The 24,286-nt window shown below is 46.4% G+C and overlaps 1 protein-coding gene across 1 annotated transcript in view; it reads left to right on the top strand.

The window, feature by feature from the left end:
* Positions 1 to 24,286, top strand: part of NPHP1 (nephrocystin 1) — a 699,686-nt gene that overhangs the window by 113,104 nt on the left and 562,296 nt on the right. Inside the window, exon 3 of the mRNA XM_086926892.1 lies at positions 1,892 to 1,952. Coding sequence (XP_086783018.1) covers positions 1,892 to 1,952 — 61 coding nt within the window. The remainder of the gene's footprint in view (positions 1 to 1,891; positions 1,953 to 24,286) is intronic.

Below are 24,286 nucleotides of genomic sequence, written 5' to 3' on the forward strand. Positions count from 1 at the left end.
TGTTGGGCCTTCTTCCCTGCTTGGGGATGGGTCTCTATTGGGGCTTGCCCAACCAATTGAGGGATGGACTTGTCTACCATTTTGGTAATAGAAGCTGCTTTTTAGAATTTGCTGGGACCCGGACCAAAAGGGTTTCTGGGTTAGGTTGGATTTGTCAAGTCTCAGGAAAAATTCTGATGGATCTCAGCTCTTATTTGACATCTAGATAGTGTGTTGGTATTGGTGCTCTGTTGGCTGGTGACCTGAGTTTTACAGACACTAGGTACTAGATTTTGGATATGATCAAAAAGTGGGGCAATCTCTTCCTTCACAATGATTCTACATTGAGTAAGGAGATCTGCTAATAATGTTTGGGCCCAAGATGGATATGGTTGGACTACCAGAGACGCATGGTTATTACCCAAACAGTTCTCTAGTCTAGGGGTATTTAAAGTACCTTTTGCATTCCCATCCCCTGCCTTTTCCCCCTTGGGTCACCTAGTGTTGCCCTGCTTTCTCTTCCTGTCCGTCTTAGCTGTTTTAACAGTACCCTCTCCAGTAAATTCTACTCTAGGCATAGGGGTTGGCACAGAGGCTTGCAAAGGGGGACATTCATGTACAGATAATTCGGAGAGGTTTACAGCATTAGCTGAGGTCGATACTACCAAGGGAGAAAAGTCAGGGGTAATAGATAAACGTCTTTCCTTGAGTTCAATTTCTGTGGTGACTACCCCAATCGCCTTCTGTAGCATTAAGTCAATTGCTGTAGGCAAAGTTGCTGGAGAAGTGTTTGGGTCGGTACGAGGTCCTTTTACAGTACATGCACGTTTTCTCTGGGTACGAACAGGAGCAATAGTTGCAGGCATCGTGAAAAGTTACCTTACTCCAAAGGATGGAATCCAAGAGGGGTGGCCCGGCCCGGCCACCTCCGGTCAGTGACTGGCAAGGACGGGCCCGCCCTTGGCCCGGGCTTCGCCTGCGCGCGTCCCGCACCGCGGGAATGCTGTGCCGCTTTTCTCTGGCTCCTCCCCCTGCAGCTGTGGTCGATTAGCGCGGGGCTCCCTGGGACATGAAGTCCCACCAGGGAGAGCGCAAGATTGACACAGCGCTAAGAGGCAACGAAATAATGCAGGTGGCTGACAAAGGGTCCTGGGACACAAGTCCCAGCAGGATTCAGATGGTTCAAAGAAGAGTAGCCCCCAGCAAACAACTCCTCGCGTCCCGCGCCGCGGGAAGGCTGTGCCGCTTTTCTGTGGCTGGTGACTCCACCCCCTGCAGCTGTGGTCGATTAGCGCGGGGCTCCCTGGGACATTAAGTCCCACCAGGGAGAGCGCGAGATTGACACAGCGCTAAGAGGCGGCGAAATATTGCAGGTGGCTGGCAAAAGGTCCTGGGACACAGGTCCCAGCAGGATTCAGATGGTTCAAAGAAGAGTAGCCCCCAGCAAACAACTCCTTGCGTCCCGCGAGTTAAACAAAACTCCAATACCAATAGCTCAAACTTTCCTAATGCGAGACCTATTGCATTGCAAATGCTTGATTCACATTTTGACTTAGCACTCACGAGTTGTGCTCTCTTTTTTACATGTTGGTGTGTATCCTACACCTTTTAAGACATTTACACGCTACGAAACGAGTGATTTGTGCCTTGTTATTGTCATACTGCCATCGATATCTGCAAGAATGTTTGCAGCTCCACTAGCCATGTACTGAAGCTGGATAAACCTAGGCACGCACCTTTCTCTTGTAGCTCATTTAAGTTATATGGATGGCTCTTGTTTCGTTGCGTGTGTGTGTCACAGCGCACAGGTTTGTGTGAACACATGTCTCTCCGTTGATTATAGTGCTTTATCTTTTGGCTTTCTTCCTTAACCTCATTAATTATTCTCATATGCATTCCGTTTTACTTTTAGATGTGTCCAGTTGAAGAAGTCGGTGGATGAAAATAAGGAAGTTCTCCAAAAATTGAAGAAAGTAAGTTGTTAAATCTTGAGAGACTATTGTGTTTTAGAATGTGAGCGTCACAGACAATAAAAGTGGCGAGCTCCACTTTCTTCCTTTTTTCATGCTATGACACACAAAAATTCGGAAAAATAGAAAGGCAGTACGTTAGGCAGAATGTTGAATACATGCATCACAATGCCATAATATATCTTCCACTTTCAGTTTAAAATAACTTTTTTCAATCTTGGAACTCAGCATAAGATCTCCCTTATTAACCCCCTCCAAGTGCCTTGCGCCTCAATTGAAATGTTGGGTTTTCCTTACAAAGCACTAAATACAGAAAGTGAAGGCCCTTTACAATGTACACAGGTAAAACACAGCCCGCTGCAGGCTGGCCACTCAAAGAAAATATCAACAAATAGGAATTCACACTAATGGTCAAAGTAGCAGGAATGATTGGCACCAAACTAAAATCACATTTCCTGTCACGGGCTTCAAACAATTGTGTCTACTCGCTCCATGTTTGTCCAAGCGCTCCGTGCGCCTTTGCCATACTTTTTAAACCACCATCAACTTTCGCTTATTCACACTTGATAGGTAGTCTAAAAGTTATTTCTAGATCTTTTTATGGCATCACATTCCCAGATCACATTCATCAATGTTTTATCAATGTTTCATAATTAATGCTGCATACCTGACTGACAATCTTCTTAAAGATCAAATGATTTTTTTTAACCGGAGTCCAAAATATCTTATGAAAAATGGTTTGCTACATTACAGGAGGGGTGGGTTGTGTGGCGCATCGGCCAGAGTGGCTGACTCCAGAGCGCGGGGCTTACAGTTTGAACGCCGGCGGCAAGTCTGCTTAGCATCATGTGACTCTGGGCAATAGCTCGCTTAGGGCAAGATGTATCAAAAAGGGTTTTGCCCATTCTGTGTTTATGGGGAAATGTGTTGATACATATGGCCCTTAATCTCTCCGACGGCCCCCTAGCGCCTGGATACGTTTGCTCTTTACAGATGTGGAATTATTTTTATTATTACATGTAGTGGCATTTCTTTTAAGACCATGAAACTATTATGAGATTAAGACTTCCATTTATTTCTCCCCAATAAGGTGTCGTATATAATTGCTATGCCTAAATTGCATTAGCATATCATATGTAGGCTGAAATTGACTTTTAACGGTTTATATGTCAATCAAGCCCAAGATGCCAAGTGACAAAAAAAAAAGAAACATGAGAACTTCTGAGATTCCATTCCACCTAGACTGCAACTCCAATCCTACTTGCAATGCACAAATAGTGAAAATGTAACCACATTAACTTTTCTTGACAGTCTCACCGCCTATTATTATTCAAGAGTATGGAGGTATGCGACTCCATTTCCTTGGAATCATAAATGTGGAGCATACTACTCCGGTCTTTCCGAACAAATCCCAGGGTCTTCATCTGCATATTTTTTCGTGTTTTGCTAAGGATGAGAGACAACATTAGGTGCTGAAACATGGACCCTTATGGGTCGGTCAGTGTGAGCTAGATGTCTTCCGTTATGAAGATAATACCTCCACGCTTGAAGTAATCAAATAAGTTTTGTTCAGCTTAAACTCTCATACAGCCAGGGAAGTACGGACGCAGCCGACAGTCAGCTCCTCTCTCCACTCACGTCCTAACCCTTCTCCCCGAATGCACACATAGAATTCTAGTCAACAAAGGAAAATACCCACCCAGTATTGAGTGCTCGAGCTGCGCTTAGCCAAGCTCAGCTCGAGACACAACACTTCCCCCCCCCTTCAATACCCCCAATTTTTTTTTAAACTTAACACAATATATATTTTGTAAAATCAGAATGAGCAACACTTAACGAATACATGGAACCTAGTCTTCTAATTTTTTAGGTTTGTTACAAACACGTTTAGAACGCAGTGCAACTGCATCACAATTTTTTTAACTAATATTATCAAAAGAAGAGCACTGTTGATAATATCATGACCTGATGACTCATTATTGCACGATGGTTCTTCGGTGGTGTCCAGTGTTTCAACCGACACATTGATGTTTCAGGAACTTACGTTAGCTTCATCACTATCTTCAATCCAATCATAACTTTTTGTTTGAGGATGTAATTTAATTTTGCCTTTAAATGAAGCGATCCTGTTTGCATTCCACACTTTCCCATCACTCAAAAGAGCAGAGTTACAGAGAACCTTGATAACTTTGAGTGGATCAGAATATTTACTTTCACCTTTCCGTACAGTTCTCCCTTTCTTTACTTTTACAATGTCACCAATCTCAAGACTAACACATTTTCCCTTCTTGTTGTGTTTAATCATCCAGTTCTTTTGATTATCCACAAGAGTTTGTCTTACATTCTTAACAGACCAATCGATTTTCTTTGTGCAATCAAGCCAACTCATGTTGTCTTTAGTACGTGGTGAACGACCTCTCATTAAATCAAAAGGTGAAAACCCAGAAGAATCAGTTTTAGTAATTCTATATGCACAAATGGGTTTCCTTAGCTCATCTTCCCAGTCTTTGTCATTGCTATTAGAAAGGTCAATAATTCCCTTTATGACTCTGTTCAAGCATTCTACGCTACCATTTCCTTCTGGGTGGTACACTGAGGTTGTTCTGTGAATGATACCAGATTCATTTATGATTTTTTTTAAACATTCACCAACAAACTGTCCTCCATTATCTGAGACTAATTCTTTGGGAAGACCTTCACGATAAAAAACATCTCCTAAGAAATGTAAAATAGTATCACTGTCAGTTTTTTCTACAACTTTGTATTCAGGCCATTTTGAGAAATGATCCATAATAACTAAAATGTATTTTTGCATGCTATCAATGCTTTTAACAGGACCAAATATGTCAATGCCAATTCTTTCCCACGGCATATTGGGAACAATAATAGGGTGTATTTTGGTATTACAAGTAGTTAAACATTTATCAGAATGAATGCACTCAACACATACACGCACAGCTCTCTCAATAGCCTTGTCAATACCAGGCCACCAATATGATTGTTTTATTCTGCATTTGGTTTTGACAATACCCAAATGACCTTCGTGGCAAAGACTGATCACTTTGTCACGATAGGTGTTTGGTGGGATTAATTTCCCACTTCTAAGTAATAATTCATTTTCTAGAGACAGCTCATTCCTAACTTCCAAAATGGAGTAAGGGACTTATCAAGATTAGTTTTTACAGGCCAGCCATTTTGAACATATTTACACACATTTTGTAAAGTCAAGTCTAGTGAAAATTCTTTAACCCACTCATCGTGAGAAACACTCGTCTTTTCGCTGCTGAAAATACTGGGGACACACTATTTGTCCCAGTCAACATCTGTGTTGTCCTTTGCAGATAAAGAACTTTTGCTTAAGAAATCCGAATTTCTATTACGAACACCTGGCACATATACCACTTCATATACAAAATCTAACAATTGTGCTAAAAAACATGAAATTCTGGGTGAGACCCTATTAAGTCCATGAGAAGTCAGGACTTTGGCGAGTGGTTTTTGATCCGTACGAAGTGTTACACTTGTAACCCAAATGAACTGCCTAAAGTGTTTAAGACCCCAAAGACATCCAAGGGCTTCTCCCTCAATAACCGAGTAACTTTCCTCAATAACTGTTAAAGCTCTGGATGCGAAAGCCACAACACATTCTGAAGCATCACATTGTAATTGAGAGAGTAACGCTCTGCATCTGTGCAAATATTTCTTTTTATACTGTCCATGCTAGTCTGACGTTCATTAGACCAATGGAAAACACTGCCTTTTTTCAACAATTGTCTTATACGGTACATCTTATCAGCAAAATTGCTCACAAATTTTGAGTAATATTCTGCAAGTCCTAAGAAGGACTTAACATCGTCTTTGTTCTGTGGAACAGGAGCTTTTAATATGGCCTCGACTAGATCAGATTTAGGACGAATATCACTTGAATTAATTTCGTGACCTAAATAAGTTACACTTTTCCTACTAATTTTGCACTTGGATTTCTCAGCTGTTAAACCTTTCTTTTCCAATAACTGTCACAATTTGATTAACTGTGTATCATGACCTTCCTTGTCTTTACCCATAATCAGTATATCATCTTGGAAGAAAAGTACATTCCTCGTATCCTTGAAGATATTATACATGATACGCTGAAACATTGAAGTAGCAGATGCCAAATCAAATGGTACACGTTTGAACTCAAATAATCCAAATGGGGTGACAAAAGCTGTTAGCTGTTTACTTTCAGCATGAAGTGGTACCTGGTGGTAAGCGGAGGTCAGGTCGATGGTGGAGAACCAATCCATATATTTTGTGGCAGAAAGTGGTTCTGTAGTTTTTGGTAGAGGAAACACATCAATGAAGATGTTTTTATTCAGTTCTATTATGTCTTTATCAATAAGATTCTGAATTTCCTTTTGGACCTCATCTTTAACCCCTTATGGAATGTTCCTAACCCTATGAATGCATGGTTTTGCATCATTTTTATGTAGTATTTTATGGCAAAATCCCTTAAGTTCACCTACATCTCCAGAGAAAACCTTTGGAAAACGCAATGCAACTTCATCACAAGCGACTTCATCAAGAGTATCAACAGACAAAACAGGATCTGGTCTGTTGGGGTCCACGCGTATTCCCAATTCACCTTGGTCCCACCATCCAAAAAAACGCAAGTTCCCGCTTTAGAATCATACAATTTACAAAAAGCTGACCTGCCTTTAAACTCAAATTTAAGTTTCTTAACTCCTAACAGATCAATACGTTCACCGGTATAACTAACCGGATGCACATCTGGTTTCTCAAGGTTTTGACACATTTTAACACTGAATAATTCATCCCATTTGTTTTTGTTAATAATAGTGTATGGCGAACCGGTATCAGCCATTAAGGTTACTCCAATTCCGCCTGCAATTATATCACAGACAGGTTTTTTCCCTAATTTGCCATGCGTGACTATTTCATCTTCACCCACACAACACACGCTGTACTCATAACTTTCTGGTTCATCAGCAACATTGCCCTCTTCACATTCATCTACAATGCATTTAACTGTTTTTGAATTCCTACAAGCTCGAGCAAAGTGACCAGGCATCTTACAATATGCACACCTTTGTCCGAGAGCTGGACATTTCTTATCATTTGCCAAATGTGATGTACTGCCACAGCGATAACAAGCACCTTTCGAATCACTAGGTTTGAAAAAAGAACGCTTCTTAGTTTTAATTTTTCCTCGAACTGTTGGTTTGTTTTTTATCTTAAACTGGGTTGGTTTGTACTCTCGCTATTTTAACAATTTCATCACTATTATCTACTTTAGATTTGTTCACAACAGTCTTAGCACACCTAGAAGTTAACTCAGCTTTACTGATGATAGCAGTCATTTCGCGAAGAGAAGAATCTCCATTTATCCAAAGTTTGTCTTGCAAATTTTGAATATTGCAGTGCATTACCAGTTAGTCACGGATTAGTTCCTCTTCAATAATGCCAAATTTGCAAGACAAGGCCAATCTTGTCAGTGAAGCAATATAGTCTTCCACTTTTTCATTAGATTCCTGTTTCCTATGATAGAAATTAAATCTATGTACTGCTTTGCAAACTGTCGGAGCAAAATAGGCATTAAGGTCAGCAATGGCCTGGGTAAATACATTTACATCGCTACCACCTAAGGCTTTTTTTTTAAAATTCTGTTATATACTCTCAACCCACCTGGACCTAAGCAATGTAAGAGTATTTTCTTTTTCCTTTCAGGAGGTAGTTCCCTCATACAGCCAGGGAAGGACGGACGCAGCCGCCAGTCAGCTCCTCTCTCCACTCACGTCCTAACCCTTCTCCCCGAATGCCCACATAGAATTCTAGTCAACAATCAAAGGAAAATACTCACAGAATTGAGTGCTCGAGCTGCGCATAGCCAAGCTCATCTCGAGACACAACATCTTCCACAATAAGACTCATTTTATGTTCCTTCCCAGCAAATGTTATCCCACCTCTATTTACACTATCCCTTCTTACTTGCACTGAAGGCTCAACTGCTAGTGCAAACAAGGATTGGCAAAGCAGATTGGTCTGGCGTTGGCTGTCAGCCTTTTGACCTTGGCAATTCTGGTTTTGTTCTGTAATGGTTTTTGCAAAACGTTTTTGTTGGGGAAGCCGCCATGTCTTCATCAATCTTTTTAAAAAAAATCGGATGAAGGCAAAACAATTTTTGGTCTCAAAAGAGCATACATTACCATTATCTTCCCTGCCACTGAATGGAACTACTTTGTGTATTGAAAGGGCAGCCTTCAGTAAGTCACAGTGAAGTCAGCAAATGGCAGAAGTGGGCTGATCATTGTCTCATTATGCATGCTGAAGTGGGTGGAATACAAAAATAAATAAAACAACAATAGATTAACGGATGCTGTATGGCTGAAAATCCCTATAACACCTATGTATTGCACATATTTTTGTAAACTCAAAAGGTATTTGCAAACACTAGACCTAAAAAAGCCTTTTGTTCTGGCATTGGCTGCCAGCCTTTTACTTTCTTTATGCTTTTTTTGTAATATTTTTGTAAATGTTTATTACAAACAGAGCGCCTTGCAAAGACAGATAAGTGGAAAGTGTTGCAAAGACATAAAAGAAAGCCGTAGAAAGACAGATAGCTATATATGTATAAAGCCTTCAGGAATTGGGACTCCATGTTGTTTGCTTGTAGAATATAAATGGAGGGGGGTCTTGTGGATGTTTTTGTTGTTTTCGGAGCATCCTGCAAGCAACTTGTTTTCCTCCTTTGGATGCTATTAGATATCTCTCCATAGGGAACTGTTTGCTATACTTAAAACATGCTGATTAAACATGGCTACTGATTTATCGGATAGGTTGTCTGTTTTTTCCTTCCACTTAAGCTTTTCATGGTTGTTTGAAGTTGCAATTCCCAGTATTATGGGACCTTTTTCTATGGCCTTCCTATGCAGAGAGATGGTATACGTTTTAGGCTTATGGTTACTTTCTTGTTATCTGAAAGTTGCTGAACGATGAGAAAAATTGGATATTGATGAGGGTGTAAGCCAAGATAGAGTCTCTTTTTTAAAGACTAGTGGGTTGGCTTGCAGGTCTGTGGAAATATACCATTTACACTTCTGAGATCCACTGATTATAGAGTTTCTATCAAGATTTGATCTTGTTTGTAATTCCTTGATGTTGTGAAGATAGGCTCAGGGATCCTCCAGTGCTCGTACTGAGTGGTGACTTTGTCCATGTGCTGTTGTCCTTGGCTGATCTTCAGTTTCCTATGCATAGTGTGTGAGTAAAATAATTGTCAACTGGCAGGTTTGTGATTTTGAACGTATTGTCCAGGTTTGGAAATAATAGCAAGCTTCTGCAAACAGTTGATCATTCAATCAATCAATTATGTGTTTGTTAGGCGCGACTACTCACCGTAAGGATCTCAAGGCTATGGAGGAGGGTGGGGGGGGGGGGGGTGCAGGTTCCAGTCCATCAAGGAGGGGGTCTGTCGATGAGCCAAGTTTTGAGGTTTCTCGCGAAGATGAGAAGTGATGTCTGTTTGAGGTGGAGCGGTAGGGCGTTCCAGGCTCTGGCCGCGAGGAAGGAGAAGGAGCGGCCTCCCGATCTGGTCTTTCTTGTGCGGGGGACCACAGCGTAGAAGAGCTGGGCTGATCGTAGGGTCCTTTAGGGTGTGTGGAATTTGAGTCTGCTGTTCAAATATGCTGGTCCGGTGTTGTGGAGGGCTTTGTGTGCGTGGGTGAGAATCTTGAAGGTGATTCTAGCCTTGATGGGGAGCCAGTGGAGTGTGCACAGGTGCTGGGAGATATGGCAGTGTCTTGGCAGGTTGGGGACCAGTCTTGCGGCGGCGTCCTGAATGTTTTGTAGCTTGCAGGTGAAGTTTTGTTTATTCCGGCGTAGAGTGTGTTGCCGTAGTCGAGTTTGCTGGTGATGAGGGCATGAGTGCTGATCTTTCTGTGCTCGAGGGGGATCCATTTGAAGGTCTTTACGTAGTAGGCGGAAGGTGTGAAAGCAGGAGGATGCAACAGAGTTGATCTGGAAGTCCATTTTGAGCTCGGAGTCTAGGATGATTCCAAGGATGCGTGTGTGGTCCGTGGGGGTGGGTGGGCTTCCGAGGGTGGGGGGCCACCATGTGTTCTTCCAGGCGTCGGGGTTTGGGCCCATGATGAGTACTTCTGTTTTGTTAGTCTTGAGTTGTAGGCAGCTGCTTTTCATCCATTTGGCGACAGCTTCCATGCCTTCTTGAAAGTTGTGTTTGGCTACATTGGGTTCGTTGGATAGGGAGAGGATGAGTTGGGTGTCTTCTGCGTATGACACAATGTTGAGTCTGTGGGTTCTGACGATGGGGGCGATCAGAGCCATGTAGACGTTGAAAAGCGTGGGGCTCAGGGAGGACCCTTGGGGGACTCCGCAGGTGGTTGGTGTAGGGTCCGAGAGGAAAGTAGGGAGTCTAACCTGCTGCGTTCTGCCAGAGAGGAAGGAGTGCATCCAGTCTAGGGCAGTGTCCCAGATCCCTGCGTCGTGGAGTGTGCGTGTCAGGCTGCGGTGGGAGACTGTGTCGAAGGCCGCTGAGAGGTTGAGGAGGATGATGGCTTCTGTTTCTCTTCTGACCAAGTAGGGAGCGGATGTCGTCTGTTGCGGCGAGGAGGATGGTTTCTGTGCTGTGGTTTTTTCGGAAGCCGGGTTGGGAGGAGTCGAGGATGTTGTGCTCTGCGATGAAGGTGGCGAGTTGGCTGTTGATGGCTTTCTTGACTACTTTCGTTGGGAATGGGAGCAGGGAGATGGGTCTGTAGTTTTTGAGTTTGGTGGGGTCTGCCGAGGGCTTCTTCAAGGGAGGGTTGATCTCGGCGTGTTTCCAGTCATATGGGAAGGAGGCGTTCGCCAGGGAACGGTTGATGGTGTGGCGAAGCATTGGTGCGATGGTGTCGGCGGCTCAGTTGATGATGTGGTGGGTGCAGGAGTCAGCGGGGTCCCATGAGTGGATTGACTTCATCGTCTTCAGTGGGGAGAGCTGTCCAGTTGTCAATCATTGACTTAGGGTGTCGGGGTGGCTGGTGAGGGTTCAGTGTGTTGGTTGTCTTCGTCGAAGTTGTTGTAAATGTTCTTGATTTTGTGGTGAAAGGAGGTGCTGAGTTTGTTGCAGAGGTCTTGTGAGGGAGGAATGACCGTAGACTCGCTGGTGGGATGGGCGAACTCCTTGATGATGCTGAAGTGTTCTTTGCTGTTGTTTGCGAGTGGAGATTCGGTCTGTGATCGCTTTTTTCCTCGTTTTACTGATGAGTTGGCGGTGGGTGTTGGTCGCAACTCTGAAGTTGTTGTGGGTTTCTGTGGATTTGGAGTTCCTCCAGGCCTTTTCGAGGTGACTGCATGTGCGTCTGGACTCTCGAAGTTCGGTGGTAAACCATCTGGCTTTCTTGGTGTGTGTGTTGTTGTTCTTCTTGAGGGGGTTATGGTGTTGGCGATGTCGGAGATCCATCTGTGCAGAGTTAGGGTTGCGTTGTTGGGGTTGTCTCCTTCTGCAGTGGTTTGGGTGGAGTTGCTGAGTGAGGAGGTGAGCTGGTCAACAGTGATTTTGGTCCAGTTTCAGGTGCTGGTGTCTGTGGATGGTGGGTGTTCTGAAGGTGAAGTGGATGCATTTGTGGTCTGTCCACGGGAGTTTGGTGGTGTGACAATTTTACAGAACTCAAGATACAGCCTTGAACTCTCAGAACATTTAAAAAAACAAATCTAGTATCCAAAATATAAGTCGAGGCCAATTTGACATCCTAAACCAATGGAGCATACTAAGACTCTGTAAAGCCCATTTGGATTTCAATCATGTTAAAACAACAAAATCACATTTAAAGAATGTATCTCATCAGAAACAAGTGGTGAAAATGAGTCCACCAGGATCACCTGGGCTACCCATGACAACACAAATTGTGTTCTCTCAAGAAAAGCAATTTTCTAAGAACAGGGGTTTGAAATTGATAAACCAACTTGTGAGAAGTTAACCTGGTATATGATGTCCACTAGTTCTAGTGGGCACCTTGCACCAGTCTAATCGACCCTTTTGATGGTAGGTTATAAAGTCAACCTTATAGAAAGCTATCCTTAGTGGTAGCTGTGGAGAGCAGCCTTCAGGCTAAGACTTGGAGACGAGTTAAGCAAGTTGTTTTTATCATTTATAATCTCTTGAGTACCAAATGAAAGCACACCACACAAGGTATATATCAAATATATATGTATTTATTCTAAAGACAACCCCTCTGGGAAGTCAGAGGTAAAAGTGCAATACAAGGAACTTAATTAGCATACGATAAGTTGCACAGTATACGTTTTGCCCTAGGGGCCTCACAAATCATAGGCTAAAATAGTGGTATAAGAACCATGTGCGAAATAGAAAGCAGGCCTGGGGCCTGTGGAATCGCTGGGGCTACTCAGGGCAACCAAAGGTTAGGATGTAGGAGGCCCACGGGAGACGCGTGCAGTGTCTAAACACAGCCACAGGTTACCGTTGACTTTCTATGGGGAACGAACAAGTTAGAATTTTAAAGAAAACGTGTACAAGGAGGTGAACTGCGATGGAACCCTTTTAGACTAGGACACTTGGAGAGTTAATACCCATGGGAGCACCGGAGTACTCTTGTTACCTCACCCAGGGAAGCCGGGTGCATAGGTGTCTTTTTGTGTCGGGGTTCGTCGTCGATTCCAATGGAGAGCTGCGAAGAAGTGCGGCAGGCGACCCGAGGAAAAGTGTCCGGGTGGATCCAAGGGTGGATCGGAGATGTGAAGAACCTGAAAGCAGAGGAGACAGTCTGGTCCACTAGCCAGTGACCAGGGCGGCGATAGAAAGATGCCACCAGATGTCGGGTGATTTCAGGTGAAAAGGTGAAGTTTGTCTCTTCAGCCACGAGGTCCAGGAGGCATCGACTATGACCAGTAGCTGGATTCGAGCTGTCCCACGAAGGATCTAGTTGACTGCGGTGTCGGTATCCGGATTGGACCCAACAAACCTTGGCAAACGCAACCCACGCAGGATGTCGAGATTGGCTTCGGTGCAGACCAGCAAGGTCTGTGGAACTTCTCCTTTGCAGGGAAGTTGGAGCAAGCCTGGAGCAACCAGGAAAGCAAGTTGAAACAAAGGCTGATCTTTTGGGGGCTCACTAGCCAATGGACTAGGAACCCCGAAGACACATCAAGCTGAAATGCACAAAGCGGGCCCACGGGACACTTGTGGAGTGTGGGCCTCTGAGCTTCGGTGCAAAAGGTGCTCGGGGCAGGGGCTTCAAGCACCCCAATGCACAACTTCGGGATACCTCAGGAAGTTGGTGCAGGTAGCAAAATGCAGGATGTCCAGGAGTTCCTGTCCCACGTCTCTCGTGTCTGCCACGGGTCTCAGCTTTGCTGTGAGCGAAGGTCGGGGTCAGAGATGTCTGGAAGTCTGTGTCCTGTGCCGCAGACTGTTCGGGATTTGGCGGGAGTCTTGAAAATGCAGACCGGCAAAGATGTTGTAGGTGCCTGTTTGAACAGGGTGGCCACTCCTTGACCACAAGGGAGATGTCGAAGGTCCAGGATATATGTTGCAGAGTTTCGTCCAGGGTAATCTAAAGTCCTAGGGACTGGGGTTCTATACTTATAGCAAGTTTAGGGGTTGGACTAACTCTAAGGTCCCTCCTATGGGTGGACCTGGGGTGGGGGTGGTTACACCCCTTCCCCTTTGTCTAGTTTCGCACCAGAGCTGGGGCTGAGTACCCCAGAAACTGGTTTGAACTGGGAAATGCATGGAGCACCTTGTGTGCCCCAGGCAGTGTCTGGAAAGCATTCACTGAATGAACCCCTACCTGCCCCAATACTCTAAGAGCCTGTCTAGGGAGGTGCCAGCACCTCCCTGGACAGGAAACCTATTGTCCAGGCCTCCCCTGCCGGAGTTTCGTCCAGCAGCAGGAGGGCAGATTCGTGTCTGTGGCAGCAGCATCCATTTTGTGATGCTGAGGCGCTGTTTAACTTTAACCGGGTAAACCACTAACTACATATCTTCTCCCTCTAGAAGGGTGGAATGCTACCCCCGCCGCCAGGACTGGCGAAGGGGGGGGGGTAGTATTCCAAAGTGTTTGACATCTTGCACAACATGTTTTGATAAAGCCAAACCAAAGTTAGCATTAACCGCGAGGATTATAATCCATTTAAGAGTATATGGTATGGCTATATCATAGAACAGCTATAAGGAGATGGTTCCGAAAGCTTCAGAGGGGCTCCGCTCATGCTAGGGCACCCTCTCACATAAAACCAAGCACTCTACCTCTAGGATTGTCGAGGTCTGCCTTAGGAGTGGCTTATAGGTGTATATGTGTCTATATAGGTATATAGATATAGGTATCCTATATCTAAGTAAGGGGTGATTACACCACCTTACCCAGGGTGTGTGAACAGACCTGTGGTGTCAGTTTGGAAGGCAAACCAGGGGTAGCACAATACATGCTGCAGCCCCTGGTAGGCCTAGGGTGCACCTATGCCCTGGGTACCTATGGTACACTATACAGGGGCTCACAGGGGTGACCCAGTAACCAATCTGGTATGTACCTAAAGTACATGGTATCAATTTAGAGAGAGAACAGCTGGGCTGTGGGCCTGATTAGCAGGTCCACAGCCACACTAAAGTCGAAAAAACAGAGAATCACAGCAAAAAGTGGGGGTAACCATAGTAAGCAGACCCTACTCTCCTACACAACTAGTGAGCGATATTTACTTATCCTTCTGCCAACACAGAAATATAAACAAAAAAAATCTCTGAAGCGGGGGGGGGGGCTGGGGGGTGGCTAGCGACCAGGTAAGATGGCCGCAGCTTAGGAGAGCTCCGGGAACCTAGAAACCTCCCACCGAAATCCGCATACTAATCCTGCCCAACACTGGCGCCTACCGCGCAGAATATGTAACCGGAGCACGTCCGCTCTGCAAAGTGCCAACTTGCGTCGTCAACGACCCACCACAGACTGAGATCCGAAGAGGCGAAATTTGAGGCCTACTATTCCCGCCGAAGCCGGGGACTCGATTAGTTCCGAAGCCCGGGCAACAGCGTAACTGAAGGGAAGGCAACTTCAGGTGCCCATAGAGGGCCTACGGCGGACAACGGGACCCCCGCGGCTCGTGCCCCGGTGAAGGTACGACCGAGAGCCTCACCGCAGGGGCCCACACCTTATGGGCAGTGAAGCACGGCACCAATAATCTGAGAGCAGCGCAAGTCGGAGTGCGCGGACGACGGGCCGGATCAGGGCCCACCGAGATCAGCACTCCCCTCCCCCCCCCCTCCCCCCCCCCCTCCGAAGGGCGCTGGGACTAGCACATGTACCGAGAGACAGAAAGGCTCACCATCCTAATACTACTACCAGTTACTTTGAAGAGCCGCTTGGTGAACGACCCCAACATCACTGCGACAAACACTCCGGCCCTCGGTGGGGACACGACGCAAAAAGCACAGGAGGTTCAGCGGACAGTCAGTGGTGGCCAGAGGGCAGTGTGCAGAGGCGAAAGGGGTGACCACCAGGCTTCGGCCCCAGGAGGGGGGCACTTTGAGCGGCAGAGGGGTGAGGGGACAATCACATGCCCCAAGACAGGACAAATATGCCTACCGTAAAGATGGCGCCGAAACGACGAAAGGGAATACGCCGCAATCATCCACACAACTACCGGCCGACCCGGGGGACACTGGGGAAATCACCTTAAAAGATGTCATGGCGACGCTACAATCGATGCAGACCTCGATGGGCACGATCTCTACGGACATCTCCTTCATGCGAGCAGATCTCGCCAAAGTGACGGACCGCCTGGGAGAAGTGAAGAAAACAACGACGGGGCTATCGGCGAATACAGCGGACCTACAGACCAGACTGCACAAGCTGGAGCAAGATGACACGACGCTAAAAGCTAAGCTGGACGACCATGAAGGCAGATCCAGACGCAATAATGTACGCCTGGTAGGCGTGCCGGAGACGGCCGGCGACCCGGCCCTTGACCTCTTCGTGGAAGATATTATCCAAAACCAGCTGAAACCACCGGGCCTATCGAAGTACTTCTCGGTGGAACTGACCCACTGAGTGCCAGGAGGGAAGCCGCGCCCAGGGAAACCGCCACGACCCATCTTGGCGCGCATTTTTAACTTCCGCAACCGAGACGCCATTTTACAAGCGGCACGAATGGCCCCTCCGATCAAGATCAAGAACTCGGAAGTCACCTTCTATCCGGACTATACAGCGGCAGTGGCGCAACAACGGAGGAGCTACGTGGAGGTCAAACAAGAATTACGAAGAAGAGAACTCAAGTATTCAATGATATTCCCAGCTCGGCTCCGAGTAGAATCCGAAGGGAAGACGTGGTTCTTTGAGTCCCCGGGAGAGGCAAGAGACTGGTTAGAGGGTTGGCGGCCGGCAAGAGGCCCGAAAAATCGAGGAGCGGCGGCCCGCGGAGAACCGGATGAAGGCACCCAACGTCCGCCGGAGGAACACTGAAAGGGGTCACCCTGTAAGATTGCAACATGACTGAGAGACTACAATGGAACTGGTGATCCTAGCTTCATTGTCAATACTGCAGTCTGCGATGGATGGACAGGCAATAATGGGGGTGGGTCCAATGTACAATTGAAGTTGGCCACGAACCTGGGCGGACACAGCCGAACACTCTGAGAAGACGGCGAGAGGTAGGAGTTATCGGACCAAATACGCACTAATGGGACTAACTCCGAATGGGGGACTTCGAAGGGTCGACAAGGTCTCATCCTCCCGAGTTATGCAGGTTATGAAGGAATGTAAGCACTCTGCTCAGTTGGGGAGGTGGACAGGTTTGGATCCACCGGGCAGGGAGGCAGGATGGGGGGTAGGGGGTTTTAAGTTATGCAAGTTTCTACGCATTTGTTCTCAGGTTATGGTTACGCAGTCTCTACTCAAATCACTAGGGAGATGGCAGGGGACTCAGGGGGCACACAGAAAACGAAAGTACACTGGCAGCGGCACCGTTCACAACACTCTACTCCACAAATATCATGCAGAGCACCGACCTAATGGGTAGTACTCCCCAAACACCTTGAATGATCACCGACCCCCCATTGACGGTGCTGTCGTGGAATGTCAGTGGGTTGGGTCACAAAATCAAGCGGGGTCTAGTCCTGCAATATTTGAAGCGGAAGGCCCCCACAGTGGTTCTACTTCAGGAGACTCACTTGGCGGGAACGGCGTGTAAGGTACTCAATCGCTGGGGATTTAAAATGGCCGCCCATGCGGAGTTCTCCTCCGGATCCAGGGGAGTGGGCGTATTAATACGCAAGAGCTCCCCACTAGTGGTTAAAAAAACGTGGACGGATGGTCATAGGAGGTTTGCAGCACTCACCTGTCAATGGGAGGGGCACAGTTACAATATGGTCTCTGTATACATCCCCCCAACACTTCATCAGGCAACACTCCAGGATCTCGGTAGATTTCTACTAGACTTACCTGAGGGCGAATTAATCCTAGGTGGAGATCTAAATGCTGTATGTGACACTAAAGTCGACCGCAACCCGCCCAGGGACAGTAATAAACCCACTCAACTCCTGAGAGAATTTCTTGGGGCCGTAGGTCTGACTGACATGTGGAGACTTAAGCATCCCTCGGAACAACAATACACGTACTACTCGGGGGCACACAACAGTCTTTCGCGCATAGACTACATCCTTACACTGGCGATATCCCCCAAGAACATCACAGCGATAGACCACCTGGCTAGAGGTATTTCAGACCACTCCCCGGTTCAGCTTACTTACACTACTCACCGCCCACGGCGACAACGCATCTACCCTTTATACCCCGGCTTCCTCCAGAACCGTAAGATTGCAAAGGCCCTAGTGACAGCCACAGACCTTTACTTTGCTGACAATACTGGGTCAGTAGATTCCCCATGCACACTCTGGGAGGCATATAAATCAGTCATTAGGGGGCACGCAATCTCAACTATCACCCGACACAGGCGGGAACAGCAACAAATCATGGACTCCCTGGAGGCATCAGCACTACAGGCGGAAAAGGCACACGCACTAGACCCCAACGTCACCACAGCACAGACATTGACATTAGCAGGGCAAGAGTTTAGGGCATATGCAGAAGTAGTGGCTAAAGAGAGACATACGGACACAATGCACAGAATATATGAATTCGGTGACAAAACAGGGAAAATGCTCGCATGGATAGAAAAGAAGGAAAGGGCAAGTAGGTGGATAGCACAACTGACGGATAGCTGATGGCACACTGACACCGGACCCTCAGTTAATTGTAGAAGAGCTGGCCACATACTATGAGAAGGCTTACACGACCCGAGCACAAGCAACAGAGGAAGACTGTGGGCAGTTCCTAGATAATATTCCACTACCGACGCTGCAGGAGGAGGATACAGAAACGTTAGAAGCCGACCTCTCGGCGGAAGAGGTGGGGAAAGCACTAGAGGCACTGCACACGGGTAAAGCCATGGGACCTAATGGGTTGCCGGTGGAATTATATAAAAAGGTGGCGAGCAAGATCACTTCCCACTTGGTACACATGTATAATGACAGCCTTACGCAGGGAACCCTGCCCGAAGACCAGAGACTAGCGACAATTGTAATGATACAACCCTCGTCTTACTGGCCCATATCACTGATTAATGCAGAAGCAAAATTATTGGCCAAGACACTGGCGATGCGCCTTCAGCTGCATCTGACGACATTGGTCCACCCGGACCAGTCGGGCTTCATGCCCGGCCGCAACACCTTCCTCAATTTGCGGCGCTTACACAGGGTGTTGGCTCGCACCCACCTACTCCAATGTGATGCGGCCATCCTCTCGCTGGACGCTACGATGGCTTTCGACCAGTTGGAATGGCCATTTCTGTTTGCCGTCTTACGACGAATGGGTTTCGGTCCAAAGATCTGTGTCTGGATCCGGCTACTATACACGGCACCCCTGGCACATGTGGTCGCTAATGGTCATATCTCGAGGGCGTTTGCGCTGGGCAGGGGGACACAACAGGGCTGCCTTCTCTCGCCGCTCCTCTTCGCCCTGGTCCTGGAGCCTTTGGCAGCCTTGGACTTGCACGACACCGCTGTTTCGGGGGATAGTATGGGAGACGGGTTGGGAAGACCTTATCTCCTTATATGCTGATGATGTGCTCATATACATGACGTTCCCGACAAAGTCTCTGCAGGCCCTACTAGTCATCCTTACTGGTTATGGGGAGAAATCGGGCTATACGATCAACTGGACAAAATCACTACTCTACTTACTACACGGCCCGGCACCGACCTTGCCCCCAGACTACAAATAGTGACCAGAGGATTCAAGTACCTAGGAATCTATATCACACCTCAGGCCGCCACCTTTACGGAGGAAAATCTAATGAAGCCACTACACAGACTAAAATCTGATGTTTCCCACTGGCGGTCCCTCCCGCTCACTCTGCTGGGTAGGGCAGCACTCTTCAAAATGTTAGCACTCCCTAGGTTCCTTTACGCACTGCAGAACACACCTTTCCCTGTTCCACTCTCCTATTTTCGGGCCATTAATGCCGAAGTAGCTACTCTGCTCTGGGACGGAAAGACGGCTCGTATAGCATACACTAAGTTGACGCGCAGCTGGTACGATGGCGGAATAGCGCTACCAAGCATCAAATTGTACTACTGGGCGGCACAGCTAGTAATTATTAATCAGTGGCTACACACACCACACGATGAGCCAGCTTACCGGTTAGACAGGGAGGTACTGCCGGCTGATCGCCTGATGAGAGCCCTGTACACAACCAAGAGGCGCCAAGCATTGACAGGCCCCACAGCCCACACAATCAAAATATGGCACACGGCCCAGAAAGCACTAGGTTGGGAAGGAGTGCTTACGCTAGCTACTCCACTCTGGGAGACAAGACGGTTGGGCACATTAGCAAACACTAAGGGGTTCAGGAAATGGGACCTGAAAGGTATTACCAATATTGGAGACTTATGGGTAAGGGGAGAAATTATGTAATTTCCCGCTCTCAAAGAAAAGTATGGAATGGTAGACACGGAAGTATACCGATACACCCAGATTCGACACGCACTTCAAAGCGCTATCCCCCTGGGAGCTACATTGACAGACGCCTCGCCACTTGAGGATCGGCTCCTCACAGACCACCTAGACAAAAAAGCTATCTCACTACTATACAGAAAATTGATCAACAACCTCCCTGAACCCACTGCAGTGCTGCGCAGCAAATGAGAAGTGGTAATAGGGGACATAAATGACGCGGACTGGATGAAGGCGGTAGCGTCAGCCAGAGAAGCGGCGATCCCATCCCGCTTGAAACTGGTACAGCTTAAAGTCCTACATAGGGTATATTATTCTCGAACCACGGTTCACAAACTAGGGCGAGCGCCCGACCCACTTTGCCTACGGGGGTGCGGACAAACCGGCACATATTACCTTACCATATGGGATTGCCCCAGAATACAATCATGTTGGATACAAGTGTTGGAACAAATATCGGAGGTGAGCGGGGTGGCAGTCCTGGCAGACCCCAAGTGTTGTATCCTAAACATATGGCAGCCAACAGATCTCCGTGTGGCGCAGAAAGCGTGGGCTACATTGGGAATGGCCATCGTTAAGCGAAATATAGCACGGAACTGGAGATCCGGGGTGACACCTACACAATCACAATGGGAAAACGATATGGACATCGCTATGGTAGCGGAGAAAGCGGTCTACACGCATAGGGGGTGCCCCAATAAGTGGCTTCAGGTCTGGGGGAAATGGAATGAATCCCGGGGAAACTTGTGTGAGCCACCAAGAGCAGAACTGACACCTGAAAACAGTCCATGAAAAGGGGAGGTTCTTGAGATAGCAGAGGGGAATCCGTACTTATGAGAGGGAAGGGGGGAGGCGGGAATGGATACGTAAGGGGATGGTTACAATCAGAACGACGCTCCTAAACCTCGCTGAGTAAAAACTGCTGGATCCTATTTAATCGATTACTGTAATTGAAAGAGACTGTACTTAATTGTTTGTAATTGTACGTTGATGAAATGAAAATAAAAATTGTTTTAAAAAAAAAATCAAAAAAAAAAAATCTTTGAAGCATGGAAATAAAATAGCTCAGATTCAACTAGAAATAAAAAAGCTCACCCCAAATCGATTTTGAAAAGGCTGTTGTCACAAACAACAAAGAAAAAACCTCAAAGCAAAAATTGGAGATTACATTTACCAATAACTGCCTGAAAAAACTAAAGCCACCTTCCACCTGTCAGGAACCAGGGGAGAATTGGGCCTGACTTTCTCTTACCACAAACACCCAGAAAAATACCTGACCTATTTACTCCTTCATAGCTAAAAGTATAAACCATATTTGCTTCTGGAGTACTGGGGGCCTCAAACGTGTAATAGAAGATGACTAAATGTTGGCCTGCCTCTCCAAGTTCACCTACGTATGCTTACAAGAAAAATAGTGTGAAACAGGTGTAGTCTTGTTGGGCTTACAAGCTTTTTCAAGCCAATAGAATCTAGAATATGTCCATGCTTTCTAGCAGGAGGTTGCAGTATTTTGGGTAAATCCCAAATGTCCTGCAGTGTCCAGAAGATAAGGTGAGGATTTATGGTTAGGCTGGGTTAACATCCTTAATTATGTAAACTGTGATGAACCTTCTAATTTGTATGTCCACAAGCAGAAATAGTGACTGCGTTTAAAATCCTCATCTGCTTCTAGTGATTTTGTGCCAAAAGAGTTAAGAAGCAAGAGATATATTTCAAAGAAAGAAAACCTATGTTAGGCTCAGATCAACAGGACGCCTAATAATGCTATAAACTGCTGATAACACAAATAAATTCATTCATCACCTATCCCGCAGGAGCCTTTGTAGCTAACAGGAATTCATTTGGCTTGCACCATATGCATACTTTGTCAGCAGTGGTCTGACACCCACATTTATTGAACATTTAGGTGACAAGAAAGGAAAATATTTTCAGTGGCAGTGTCCAAGAGCAGCATGTTTGGCTAATGTGCTGAGCTGGTTCTGAATAGGCGGAGCCCCACTTTTTTTGTGCCTCAGGTGACTCTGAAACAGCATTTCATGGATCACCTTAACTGAGAATCCTTCTGAGTCAACTTTTATAGCAGCCCCATTCACCATGAGCAAAGATTGAAATCTAGTAAGGAGGGTCCATGTGTTGTAAGGTCTATAACGAGTATGACTAGTCAGGGTAATGAAATTAGTGGTTAAGTAACCAAAGCATTATCTCCTTATCACTTTCTCTTTGCAGCCCTTACATCATGAGGATCTACCTAAGTAGATATGACCAGCATCAACTGCCCACAATGGTATTTAACTATAAAGGGTAAAATTGTGACACCAAGGAGGATACACCTAACCAAGAAAGCAAGCCCTGCCCCAGACGCCAACACCAGAGCGGGCCAACAAGCAACAGAAAACAATAGGTAGCAGTACAATAATGCACCCTGAGGAGCAGGCAAATGCTCCTCAGGGTGCATTATTGTTCTGCTACCTGTCACATCTGCAAGAAACAACCCTCACAAGGCACCTGGGGACACAAGGGAACTAAATGCTCTCTACAGAGGAGGAGCACATCCTGCAACACCCTTGATGCATGTAAAATACATGAGAAAGCAACATAATGAAGACCAGGAACCGAAGCTACCAGTGGTCCCTTCCTCCCCTGCAGAGCTGTCACACCAAGGCCCAAGCAAAAATAAGTACACAGGTGAGACACTAACACAAGAAGGTCAGGAACAAAAATCCCAGATGGGAAACCCAAGAACAGCTCGAACATGAGAGCAAGACCCCAAAAGAAACTACAGCCCAATCACCTTGGAGGATGCAGAAAGAGTGCCAAAGAAAGCTTCACCACCAGACTCAAAACTGAGTAACAAGCACATGACCCCAACCTAGGTACTGACGGTAAACCAAAAAGGAAAACACTGGAAGCAGGGATCACACTTACCCCTCAAGGCAGCAGCATGGTGCCAAGACCACTTGGGGAGAAGTACTGGCTCAGGATGTCAGGCATTTCAGGGGGGAAAAAACCCAAGAAGGTTCAATGAGAAAGTACCATGATGAAGCAGCTACTCAAGCGAGCACAAACGAGGGCAGGCAGCTGGGGCAGCAGAGTAGGAAGGGCCGGACTGCCACAGAAGGCACCAACACCAAAACCCATCACACTGCAGGAGCAATGGAAGACCCATATAGGTCATTATGCCGGAGTCAGTGAGCTCAAAAACATCAAATGTCTGAGGAGACTGGAGGGGCATGAAGAAGTAATCCAGGCCGACCCACAACATGACAAAACACCCAGAGGCAAACAGTAATCAAAGAAGTAGGGGACAGCGTTAGGGGGAGAAGCAAAAAACAGCAAGGGGGCCCTGAAGACCAGATACACGAAATCCCAAATCCAGCATTGCACAAGGACACAATACAAAGGTGGCTCAGACATCTTAAACTAATGGTTAGCACCCAATCCCAAAATCAGAGACCCCGAACCTCAGGCCTGCAGACAGCAAAAAGGGCAACCCAGTGTAGAAAATAGAAACCTACTCAGGGGTCCCACTGATACTTGGTTCTTTTAAACCAACAAAGAAGAAAGTGGCACAGAAGCTGAAATATAAAAAGAACATCTTTATTAACCTCAAATGAGGGAGACTACGTCACACAGAAGCCTTAGCAACTGAATGAGGCAGTCTAAGGAGTACAGAAAACTGAGGCCTTATATATGCTTAGGGTTACATAGTCATCATAAGACCAAGGGGCAGTCCTGGCTCATGTAAGCATGCAAAATGCCTAAGATGGGCATGCAAGATCTGCTTGCTCAACAAAGTGGGAGGAGAGTTACTTCTCCATACAGCAGCAAAAATAGCCTGACAGTTCTACAAGATGAGCAGGTGCATTCTACTAGCTAGGTCCTTCTGAGCATGTGCGAAGGTGGACGATGCTAAATATAGTTCGTTTCTAGGCAGATTACAAGAGCAGTCAACACTGAGGGAGGACAGAGCACATGGCGAGCATGTGGCAGCACATGGCAAACAAGATGGCTGCCAGAAATACAAAATGGCTTTCAGCTCATGCTAACAAATCCCTGCAATATTTAACAGATGGTCCTTTGAGCATGAGCTAGAGACATTCCTATGATCCAGTAGGAACATTAGAAAATATTTGCAAATTAATTTTCATAAATTTATCAATATCCTAATTCATTACTAGGTGGGCATTTTCCATTCTAAACATTTCATTAAGCGGGTATATATAAAGTATAAGCAGGAATACAAAGGGAACGGACCATCGGGTCATCATTAGCATACAGATAGCAGGAGAAAGTAATGACCACTATTACAAATAGAATTATCAT

This window comes from Lissotriton vulgaris, chromosome 6 (genome assembly GCF_964263255.1).
Source record: "Lissotriton vulgaris chromosome 6, aLisVul1.2, whole genome shotgun sequence".
Taxonomy (NCBI): Eukaryota; Metazoa; Chordata; class Amphibia; order Caudata; family Salamandridae; genus Lissotriton; species Lissotriton vulgaris.